The 12,182-nt window shown below is 35.8% G+C and overlaps 1 protein-coding gene across 2 annotated transcripts in view; it reads right to left on the minus strand.

The window, feature by feature from the left end:
* Nucleotides 1-5,521: 5,521 nt before the first annotated feature.
* The window catches only part of LOC150099541 (phenazine biosynthesis-like domain-containing protein 1), a 179,394-nt gene continuing 172,733 nt past the window's right edge, over nucleotides 5,522-12,182 (minus strand). For both annotated transcript variants that reach the window (XM_090404060.1, XM_090404061.1), the window contains exon 9: nucleotides 5,522-5,921. In XM_090404060.1, coding sequence (XP_090260186.1) covers nucleotides 5,803-5,921 — 119 coding nt within the window. In that variant the 3' untranslated portion in view covers nucleotides 5,522-5,802. The remainder of the gene's footprint in view (nucleotides 5,922-12,182) is intronic.

A 12,182-nucleotide genomic window follows, 5' to 3' on the forward strand; every position in this document is an offset into this window, starting at 1 on the left:
ATGAAGTTGGGAGAAACAGAAACATATCCACAAGGAGATGTGCTTTGCATTAAGAGAGATACTAAGATAAGGAGTGATGAGATCTTGGTCCACCTTTGCTACGAATTGCCTCAGTCCTGAAGTTACTTCAGGTGCAAACTTTCTTTGTTTACACTTGGCTAAAGGATTAAACTAAATTTATTATAGTCTAACCAAATGGGAAAAAACTTCCAAGACAAAGATTATAAATGGTTGTCAGAAGAAGCTATTCAAATAGCAGAGGAAAAATGAAATTTCAGAGAAACAAAGAAAGGGTGTTAGACAATTGAGTGCAGATTTCTAGAGACAGGCTAAGAAAGATAAGGAAAAACATCTAAACAAAAGGAAATTGAAGAAAGCAATATTGCAAGTAGAACAATAGATCTTTTTAGAAAATACATGATGTTACAGGGAAGTTCATCCCTAGTTTACAAGTTTAAAAATAATTCAGGAAAATGTCTGATGGAAGAAGAAGCAGTGAAAAAAAGATGGAAAGAGTGTGTAGAGGATTTATACAAGAAAGATAAAAGAAATAATATTGAAGGAGAATTTGTTGAGGAACCCATGATAATGAAAAGTGAAGTGATATCACCATGAAACATCTGCCAAAAGAAAAAGCTCCTGAAGCTGATGGTATGTCAGTGGAATTATGAAGAGCAGCTAGCAATAAAGCAGTGAATATACTGACTGAAATATGTCAACAGGTTTGGAAAAAAATATCAGTATTCATCCCAATTGCAAAAAAAAAAAAAAAAAAAATCAACTCCCAGAGATTGTGAGAATTATAGAACCATAACTTTAATTTCACATGCAAGTAAATTATTAAAACACTTAAGGAATTGAACAACGTAGTTAAGGATATAAATTAAATTATACTTAAATAAATATTTTCCGATATTTTGGCAATGTCACATTGCCATCTTCTAAAGGAACTTACAAAAAAAAAAAGCACGTGCACGTAGGCACTACAAAGACAGTAACTGGGAATGAAGAGATGAAGCTATTGTTCTCCTAAAAGATGGCAATGTGACATTGCCGAAATATCGGAAAATATTTATTAAAGTATAATTTAATTTATATCCTTAACTACGTTGTTCAATTCCTTAAGTGTTTTAATAATGCATAACCAACGTATAAGCCTCTCAACGAGAAACATGCAAGTAAAGTTATGTTGAAAGTGATCCAACAAAGGCTGGTAGGAGTCGAGCCACAGGTGAATAGAGAAATGCCACAAGAACAGGCGGGCTTCAGGAGAGGTAGAGGAACTAGAGATGGACTATGGAAAGAACAAGAGAATTTCAGAAGGAAGTATTCACATGTTTTATCAATTATAAGAAAGCTTTTGATTGCATGGATCACAGCAGACTGTGAGGGTGCAATTCTAGCTCGCCTCCTCGTGGTGCACCCTGAGTCATGCTAAAGAGCTAGAGCAACTGGCAACCACACCATTGTGCAATCTCCTGACCATCATACTTACACATGGATATTCAAAACCATCATGATGGTTCTTCCCAGAACCAAATGACAAGGAATATTGGACACAGTATCCGTATTTGCCAGTTAAATATTGAGGGTATTAGTGCACCAAAGTGTCAATGTCTTTCTAAACTCCTACGAGATGAAAACATCGATCTACTTCTTATTCAAGAATCACATGTTGAATCTGAAGACAAAGTTAAATCTAGAGAAACAATTCCTGGTTACAATATTCTTGGAATAACTTATCGTTATTGCTACAATAATGATAAGTTATAACATAACATATGTCCGAAATGATATTGAGAATGCTGTGCTGATGACCTCTTCTATTGATGATGAAATCCATAAAATCGCTGCTAGAATAGCAGACATTACAATCGGAAATGTGTATAAACCACCTAAAACTGCTTGGCCAAATGATGTTTTACAGATAAACCCCCATCCAATGGTGTAGAAAACTCTGGAGACTTCAACAGTCACAACACTTCTTGGAAATATGACTGGAATGATCAAAATGGGGAAACATTAACAAAATGGGCAGACCTACATCGTCTCCACTTTATTTTTGATTCCAAGAAAAAGGCACCTTTAGATCAAGAGTTTGGAATAAGGATATAACCCTGATTTGACATTTGTCTCCACTGATAAGTTAAAATCAACCTTTACAGGTTTCCAGACGTATTCTCGATGTTTTTCCAAATAGTCAACACCATCCCATCTTAATGGAATTAGGCACCCAATTCCAGTGATAACATTATTTCCTAGACCAAGATGGAATTTTCAAAAAGCTGACTGTGAAAATTTTACTGTGGACCTAGATGCACATCTTAGAAGAATTCCTCTAAACCCATAAAAATTATACACGGGTCACTGGAGTAGTCATAGCGCTGGCAAAAAGATACATCCCTCGAGGCTATCGAAAAGAATATGTGCCCAGATGGACTAACAAAGGCGAATCCCTGTATTGGGAATTCCTTTAGAATAAGGATCCTGAAATAGGAGAACTGCTTCATAGTCTCAATGCTGCTACACTCTAGCAGAAAAGCCTGGTCGCTACTCAAGAAGCTCTGCCCAAGCCCCTTTGTACCAAAGAAATCTTCATCTGTTGATCCAAATCAGATAACTGCTCACATTGTTTCGCTTTCTAGAACCCTGATAGATAAAGAACATACTAGAGAGGTAAAACATGAACTGAAAGCTATGAAGGCTGGAACTCAAAAGAACCCACAATTCTCCTTGCCTTTTTCTTGTGAGGAAATATCCTTGGCGCTTCAAAACAGGGAAGGCTCCAGGATTCGATAATATACATTGTGGACCTTATGCTAGATTGTGGTTGGCCAAATTCTTTAGCGACATACTTGAAAGTGGTATCATCCCCAGGGAATTTAAAAGGACAAAAATCGTAGCTGTGCTAAAGCCTGTTAGCCAGCAGACAGAAGTGAAAGCTATCACCCCATAGTCCTTTTAATTACAATCTACAAACTGCTGGAGAGACTGATTCTGAATAGGATCAGTGGGAAAATTGTGGAATGTGTTCCAGTAGAACAAGTAGGGGTCAGAAGAGATTGTAGCTGCACAGATCAGGTCCTTAGCTTAACAACTTACATTGAAGCAGGGTTTCAAAGATGCTTGAAGATTACTGCAGTCTTTGTTAACTTGACAGCAGCCTACAATACTGTCTGGAGGGAGGGACTCACATAAATTCCTTAAGGTCATCCCATGTGAAACACTGGAGCACCTCGTAAATAAATTATTGTGATCGACATTTCAGGCTAGTAAATAGGGGAAGTATCAGTAAACAGAGAGTGCTTAAAAATGGGCTACCACATGGCTCAGTGCTAGCACCACTGCTTTTTAGTCTTTACATCGGAGACAGTTAGTAGAAAGTTTGCTTATGCAGGTGATTTAGCTTTGGTGATCAGTGACAAATCCATAGAAAGAACTGAAGAAATATTAATGAATGATATGTTGACCTTATGGGAGTTCTATAAAAAAAATGGAGATTAACACCAAATCCTGATAAAACTGAATGTTCGTGTTTTCACCTTAATAATAAACTTGCAAATCAAAAACCCAGAGATATATGTTGATGGGACATTAATCTCGTTTAATCCGACACCTAAATACTTGGGATAACCTTGTCATATAAAAACATACGATTAATATCGCTGCTAAAGTATGTACTAGAAATAATATAGTCCAGAAGCTCTGCGGTACTACATGGGGGCTCAAGCACAACAACCCTATGGAGCACTGCTTTGGGAATGGTTTACAGTGCAGCAGAGTATGGTGCCCCTGTTTGGCTTAATAGCCACCATGTCAATAAATTAGATGTTCAACTTAATTTCCCAATGCGTTTAATAATGGGTTGTATCAGAAGCACACCCTTACAATAGCTCCCCATTCTGATCCATATTTCTCCTCCAGAATTGTGCTGACAGGAAGCTTTACTTCGTGAATATAAAAAAATCTTAAATAACCAAAACCTCCCAATACATGAATTGATTCCAGATGCTTTATCTGATAGATTCAAATCCAGAAGACCTGCCATTAGGACCACCTGTAATCTTCTCAGTCAGAATGATGAATAAGTGGGATGCACTGTGGACTCGAGCAGTATCACCTGAAGTCTGTAGCTACATAAATATTCTTCAGAAACCATCTGGATTTGACTTGCCCAGGAAAATATGGAAACCTGCTAATAGGATCCATACAGGTCACTGTGTATGCAGAGACTTACTATCAAAGTGGGGAAAGATACCAAATCCCCACTACCCTTGTGGAGCCGAGACCCAAACCATCCATCATATAATTCAGGAATTTGTGAGTTAACGGCATATCCAGGTGAACTAAAGGACATTTTTGACCTATCCCCAGAGGCAATCAATCAATTGGATTAAAAATCTAAATGTAAAAATATGACTAAATTTTTGTTTGATGCTTGTCATATATTTAATGCCTGTTTATGTTTTACTTTATATTTATAATTTTACATATTTGTATCTTATCCATATTCATATGTATTTCATGTTATTCCCTTTTAACCATGTGTATATGCCATACAATAAATAAGCAAACTGTGGATTGGAATGAGATCAATGGAAATACCTGAGCATCTAATCCACTTGATAAGAGAGCTATGTGACAACCAAGAAGCTTCAGTAAAAACAGTGCCTTATCCCTTCCACTCAAACACAGTGTTTGAGTGGAAGGGATAAGGCAGGGTTGTATACTGTCACCCTATCTTTATATATATAAAGATTGGTGAAATTATATTTTATATATGTTATAATATATACAAAAACATTGGAATTAAGATTGGTGACAGAAAAATAATTTAAGATATGCAGACTATACAACCGTCATAGCAGAAACTAAGGAAGATCTGGAGAATTATGGAGCCATTGATTCTCTTGGTTAAGACGGAAAGTAACAAAAGTGGGCTTACTTTAAACATCGACAAAACAAAATTGATGGCTTCTGACAACTGAAATGAATTTATATTAGAGGGAAATAAAATAAAAATTGTTGAAAGTTATCATTTACTGAGATCCAGAATCAGAAATTATGGTAAATATGAAGATGAAATTAAAATCACTAGTCATGGGGGGGGGGGAGAGCTGTGCTAAACCTCACAGAAATTATGAAAGAGGTGTGAATAAGGCCATAAAAGAATTGATAAAGCAATGGTATTTCCAGTATGGATGTGAAAGATACCATTAAGGATTTGTTTATTCTGGAATTCCTCCTATATCTAGATTTCAATCTCTTTTAAACACTTTTTATAATAAGCTGTTCCTTTGATCTTTTGAGTTCATTAGTGAGAACTGAATATATCGAATTAATGATGTTCATTTTGATAATCAACATTGTCTTGTCAGATGTCATCTCATTCCAGGAGGTTGACTACCATGAGCTTCCACCATTTACTCTCAATAATTAGTTTCCTTTCTAAACACTAATAGCGTTCACTTCTTCAGTAGCAACAGAAATTTAGGCAGAACATATATTACCAAACAGTCAGTGAAATATTAGACTCAAGTTTATTGAACTATTGGGTCATTTCAATTCATGACATTCTTGGATCTGAATTTAACACCAAAAATATATAAATGATAAAAATAATATTCATTAGTACTATATGTTAGCAATTAAAATTAACTGAGGAGGGATATTTGAAATAATTGCAAATGATATCTGATATACATATATTTTGAAGCTTAATAAAAAAAAAAACCTGCAGAAATGAAGTCTATCCTATTTCTGTGTAAAATTAGTTTATATAACATTCTGCATATATCAAATTTAACTTCCTACATCAATTTGGCCTTTAATAACAACTACTCCATTGCCAATTATTTTAGTTCTTCCATCTTCTGTTAACTTCACAATAAGCTCTCCACCCCGTCTGGAACACTGTCGAGCTAAAGAAAAGTAATTAAACATGTCATTATTTAGAAAGTCCAACATTCACTGTTGCTTTCAAAATTACTATATGTGCATATAATTATCCATGTGAAGTAAAATATACAATGAATCTGGATAAACAACAAATGAAAGATACTTTTCTGATGTCAAATTTTAGTGTTCTTTGAGGCAGAGTATTTAGATTAAGAAATCTGAATTTCACACGAGAGATCTGAAATGATATTACTTAACAAACACTATATAGGGTGGTTCAAAATTCCACGTACAAACTTTAATGTAGAGAACATCAAAATCAACCCTATTCACATAGGAAAGCATGACAGGAAATGCCACCCAAAAGTGAGAGGTGGTGCTATTAGCCAGCACTCCAGGTGAGCTTCCTCAAGCTTTTGACATCATACGAAGAACATCCGTCATTTTATGAATACTGAGATGGCAGACATGCACCTCGTTTACGGGTTAGCTGACGGTAATGGACAAGCCGCTGTATGAATGTATCGCGAAAGGTACCCAAACAGACGTGTACCTCATCACCAAATGTTTGTGCATTTGCATCAGAATTTGTGTGACTATGAATCATTCAGGGATTGCAGGCAATCACGATCGATGCGAAATCCCACCATGGAAGACGAGGTGTTGCATGCGATGGACAATAATCCAGAGACACGCACATGTGCTGTTGCCTCTGCTATAGGAGTTTCTTGATCCAATGTATTGTGCATTTTGCACTCTGAGTCATTGCATCCATTTCATCTGTAATGGGTCTAGTTACTGATGGCTGAAGATTATCCTCGATGTGTGGAATTCGTGCAGTGGTTTCTGCAGAAAAGTGCTGTAGACCTGGATTTTCCAACTTGTGTTTTGTTCACGGATGAAGCTTCATTTACCCATGAAGGGGGTCTTCAATCACCACAATGCCCATGAGAACCCACATGCTGCACAACACTTTGCCATTAATGTATGGGCAGGTATTGTTGCTGACTGTTTAGTTGGCACATACCTGTTACCACCCCGACTGGACTCCGAGAAGTATCGAACCTTTCTGGACGAAGTTCTGCTGGATTTACTGAACATTGTTCCAACACGACAGAGCTCCAGCCCATTTTGGCATTTCTGCGCGTTAGTATTTGGGCAGGTCCTTTGGGGCTCGATGGACTCGCATGGCCTCCACACTCCCCTGATTTATCAAGCATTGATTTCTTTCTGTGGGGGGCCCTTAAAGCTGTGGTGTATGAAACGACTGTTGCTTCTGACATGGACCACGTGGCAAGAATCGTCATCGCTGCTGCTAATATCCGGAAAACTCCAGGTATTTTCGAAAATGTACGGCAATCAATGCGTCGTCGGTGTCAGGCATGCAGCACTGCTAATGGTTGTAACTGTGAGCACCTAATGTGAAACCATCAGGTGCTCAAAGTTACTTATTATGTAACCAACTACAATTGAACTGTTCAGTTACACCCAATAAAGTGTTTTTACACTACTTACTACCTTCCAGTGGCATTTCCGGTCATGATGTGAATATGGTTGATTTTGATGTTCTCTACCCCCCCCCCCCCTAAAGTTTGTACATGGAATCAATGAGAATAATTTAATATTTCCAATATTAAAAGTTATTCTAATTCATTTATGGGCTAAAGTTTTAAGGATGAATACTTCCCAGATTTGCAGTAGTTTTCTACAACTAAATTTGTTCAGATGTGGATAGTTCCTTATGATTGAGGCAGATTATTCTAGGAAAATTCTTTCATATTTAAATTTGCACCTGTGGACTAAGGCCTTTTTCCATCCTATTTTGTGGTGGGTATCCAAGACATGGTGAGCAAGCTCTAAGTGGCCATAGTAGTACATCCAAGTGTAGTCTGTGTGTTTAGCAATTCTGATGTTAGCTGTCCTGCCTGTCTGGTCATAAGACAGTTTACAACTACATGGTACTTTGGCTGGTCTTTTGGAGAATGGATATCAATTTTTTTATATAGTCTGTAAGTGGTTACAAAGTTGTCTCGTTAAGGATTTTTGTTGATTTTTCAAGTGGTGAATGTGTTCAAATTCAGTGGTGAGGGTATTATTATTGGAGCTAATCAATTTTGCCCTGTTTTACAGGATTTTAATAATCCCGTACTATGGGGTGGGGGTCTGCAAACCAAGAAGGTAAGGATTGATCAAGTTGGCATGTAACTAAGGTGTCTATATTAATATGCTAGAGGCTCAGAGCAATGTGGGCAAATGGAGAATACATCATCCATGTGGTGAAGTCAAACTATAGGTCTGTGTGGGACAGAGGTTAAGGCTTTTTCTTCACAGGTTTCAATGAAGTAAGCTGCCATGGGAGGGAGAAGGAAATTGGAGACCTCTACAGCTGCACCCTCTATTTGTTTATAGAATTTTGCTTGCCAAATGAAACAGCCAGAATTCATAGTGAACTTGAAGGCTAAATTGTGCCTGAATAATGTCTAAGGTGAATTTATGAATTCACAATACCTCCTTAGTCAATGGCTACAATCCCACCAAATCCAAAAAATATTCAAACTCTGAAACCACATTCTTCCTCCCTTCCAGAGACTACACCAAATCTATTACCATCCCCTATATACAAGGAACATCTGAAAAAGTAACAAAAATCCAACCCACTTAGACCATATAACTAAAAAATTGACATCCCTTATTTGCTCTTGTAAGGATCAGCTGCAGTCCCTAGTAGAGATCTCAAAATGCAGTTGTAAACTGTCCCTATCGCCAAACAGGCAGCCCATACCCACAGTGTCTTTCCTCTTGTCTGCTTTTGTAATAATAAGATGACTGATTACATCTTGGTGATTGTAGAGCTTTAATTTCTGCTAAGGAAATGTTTGAAGGAGGAGCTTTGCTTTCAGTAATATACAAGAGCCTTCCAGGTTTGTTGGCTTCCTCACTGGAGAGAGTGAATATTATGTGCCATGTTATACAGGAAATTTAAGCAAGGTATTTTCTTTTGAACTATAGCAAATTCATGTTCTTTTGATTTTTGTATGGTTTCAACTCATGAATGGTTGTATAAGCCTATATTACATTAGTACTGTAAGTGGACTAAGGATTTTTTTATTCTATATCTGGAAACCCTGCTCTAGGAAAACATCCATGCCCATGGTGGGATTTGAACCTGAAGAGCAGATATGCAACCAGACTGGCATAAAATAAGAATTTCATTTTCAGTTAGAGGGTGTCCTGAACATGAACTTTATTTAGGTACCAGAACAGTGAATTTGTGAATTGCAATTTTGTATGTTTTCAAAATTTTGTGTGTTATCAAATACAAATAAGATTAAATCACGAGCTATCATATACAAGAGAGATAAACCAAGGGGTCCGACAGGGATGTCCCCTCTCAGTAACTCTTTTTAATATCTACTTAAATGAAATAATAATAAAATGGAGTAAAAATTTACACCAAGGAATTAAACTTTCACCTACAGTTAACTTAAACACTCTCCTCTTTGCAGATGACCAAATAATAATTACAAATTCTGAAGATAACTTGCAGAAAGCTATTTTAAATCTAAATGAGATATCCAAAGATTATGGTATGATAATATCAACAGAAAAATCAAAAACTATGGCCTTTAAAGGACAAGATCCAGCAAGAACTAAAATAGTAATAAATAACAAGATCTTAGAACAGATGAATTCATTTAACTATCTAGGATGTATGATCACATGTGAAAATGAAAAAGATATAAACGTAAAAATTGCAAAATATTTAAAAATAACAGGTGTAATTAACTCTATATTTAACATGTTCATTGCCGATCACGCATTATCGCATGGACGTCGCTAACTAAATAAAAAAAATTTGGCCACCACACGAAATTCCAATTTTCAGCTTGGTAATGAAAGTGTTAAACCAAACCTAGTTCAAAAACAAACCAGGCTAAAAGTATACAATGCATTAGCCTTATCGGTCTTAATGTATGGAAGCAAAATCTGGAGAATAAAACAAAAAGACAAAGATTAACAACAGCAGAAATGAAGTTTATGAGAAAAACTGCAAAGTATACCCTATTTGATCACAAAAGAAACGAAGATATTATGAAAGAATTAAACCAAGAACCAGTAATAGAAAAAATTAAAAAATATAAACATAAATGGATGGAACACGTTCAAAGAATGAAAACAGAAAGAATACCAAAACAAGCCTTAAAGTACAAGCCATTAGGAAAAAGAAAACCAGGACATCCTCTTAAACGATGACTTCTAAGGCTGGAACAGGCCATGCTCGGCCTAAATCCTTGATACGTATGATGAATTTTGTATGTTGCAAGTCATGCTTTGCAGCTTGAATTTGATTACAGACAAGTGATAGTTTTCCTGATGAGGTTTCCTTCAGTTTTATAAAGTTAGGAATAACATCTTTAATAGCCATATATTTCAACTTGAAAATTATTATTATTACATCACACCTCCAGGGAGTCCAAAGACTCATCGAATTACAGATCATCAGTGGCATCAAGCACTTGGAATACAAACTATGGATTATTTTAGTAAGGGCTGTGTGATGTTATACATCGAACAATGCAAATTGATAACAGATAATAGCATTTTTTTTTTTTTTTTAAAAAAAAAAAAAAGATGTTAACAATGTATGATTTAGAATAAGACTCATGTCTTTGATAGTGAGAGGCAATCATTCCAATTTTAGGTTTAGACAGTGGAGTAAACATGTTTCAGACCATAGGATATTGTAGTTGGTAGCAAGTCCATGTTGTATGAAGACAGATTTTTTATTAACAATATAAGAATTGGGGTTCTTATATTCTTCTCTCCACTGAATGTTAACTTCTCAATATTAACAATCATCTCTGGCTCTTCCTGATGTCTACCAAGTTGCATGTGTTTGTCTGACGTATGAAAGGCGAGTCGCATGCAAGACATCAGGAAGAGTCGGAGATGATTGTTAATATTGAGAAGATCTGAATTGCAAGGAATGAAAATAGCCAGTAGATTATACTGCCTGGCTTTGCTGAATATGCTATCTCTATTATGCACAGAGTTATCCAACATAAGAGCAGATTTTTGGACATGTGTCAAAGGCATCTTCAGTCCAAAAATGGAATAGTTGTATATAGTATATAATGCCATTCTGTTTCTGGACTGAAGATGCCTTTGACACATTGCAAAAATGTTTTATCATTAAAGATTGTTATTTAATATGAATTTTCGATTTGTTTTATTTTTTAATAATATGCCTACTTTAAAATAGAATCAGTAATGCTCTGGATTATTTTTCCATGGCAGTCTGTTTCTTTCCCCCCAGCATGAAAGAAAGAATTATTTGAATACCATTAAAACCTTTCTAATTGAATGCCAGGTTACAAGTACATACTGCTTCGAAAATCTTTTCATCTGTTTTTTATGGATGGTATGTCTCAGTAAGTTTTATAAAGCATTATCCCAATCAGAAAGTAAGGCCTCAGCACCTGCGAAACCTAATGAGACTTTGAAACAAGGCTTGTCTCATCTATAGTGAGGAGGATAAAAATGCTATGAATGTATCTACAACAATGCAACTGTTATATCATCTGCATGAGCTCCAATTTAAGTTGCTTCATCACTTAAATTGAAAAGCCTTAAGCTCTTGCTAACATGTTCTTGTAAATTGATTACTATGATTAAAACTCAGGAATCATAGAAGTAGTCTTACAGTGAATTTTCTTTGATAACATTTGGCCTATAGAGATTTGATTTGAGACTTCAGTAGTTTATTAAAATAACAATGAATAAAAGTTAACTGTACAAGTAATGTCAGTGGCTGGAAGGTGCAGGGTACTATATTTTCAAAACTACTGAAACAAGTCACTAGAATTGTGGTTTTCACAGAAACTTTAATCTTATTCTGTGATGATTCTGAAGAATAATTATGATTGTCACCAGGGCTTCAGAAATAACACTTAAACTAGCCACAAAAATTTTACTCACCATAGTATGTATTTTAGTAAAAAGTGTGTACATCCTACTGTCTCAATTTCAGCAACAAAGAACATCTTTGATAGAATTAAAAACAGCTATATTCAAATTATGTGCAATAATTTAAGATCTGGCATGTTTCTGTTTTCCTCCAGCATATCTTTGATAGAATTAAAAACAGCTATATTCAAATTATGTGCAATAATCTAAGATCTGGCATGTTTCTGTTTTCCTCCAGCATATTACAATATTACTTCTGTTCCAATTGCCTGCTAACCAATTACCAATCTTCTAACGAGAAACGTTTGTTCATTTCA

The sequence above is a fragment of the Typopeltis vanoorti genome, chromosome 14 (assembly GCF_054136105.1).
Source record: "Typopeltis vanoorti isolate ZY-2024b chromosome 14, IOZ_Tvanoo_1.0, whole genome shotgun sequence".
Classification (NCBI taxonomy): domain Eukaryota; kingdom Metazoa; phylum Arthropoda; class Arachnida; order Uropygi; family Thelyphonidae; genus Typopeltis; species Typopeltis vanoorti.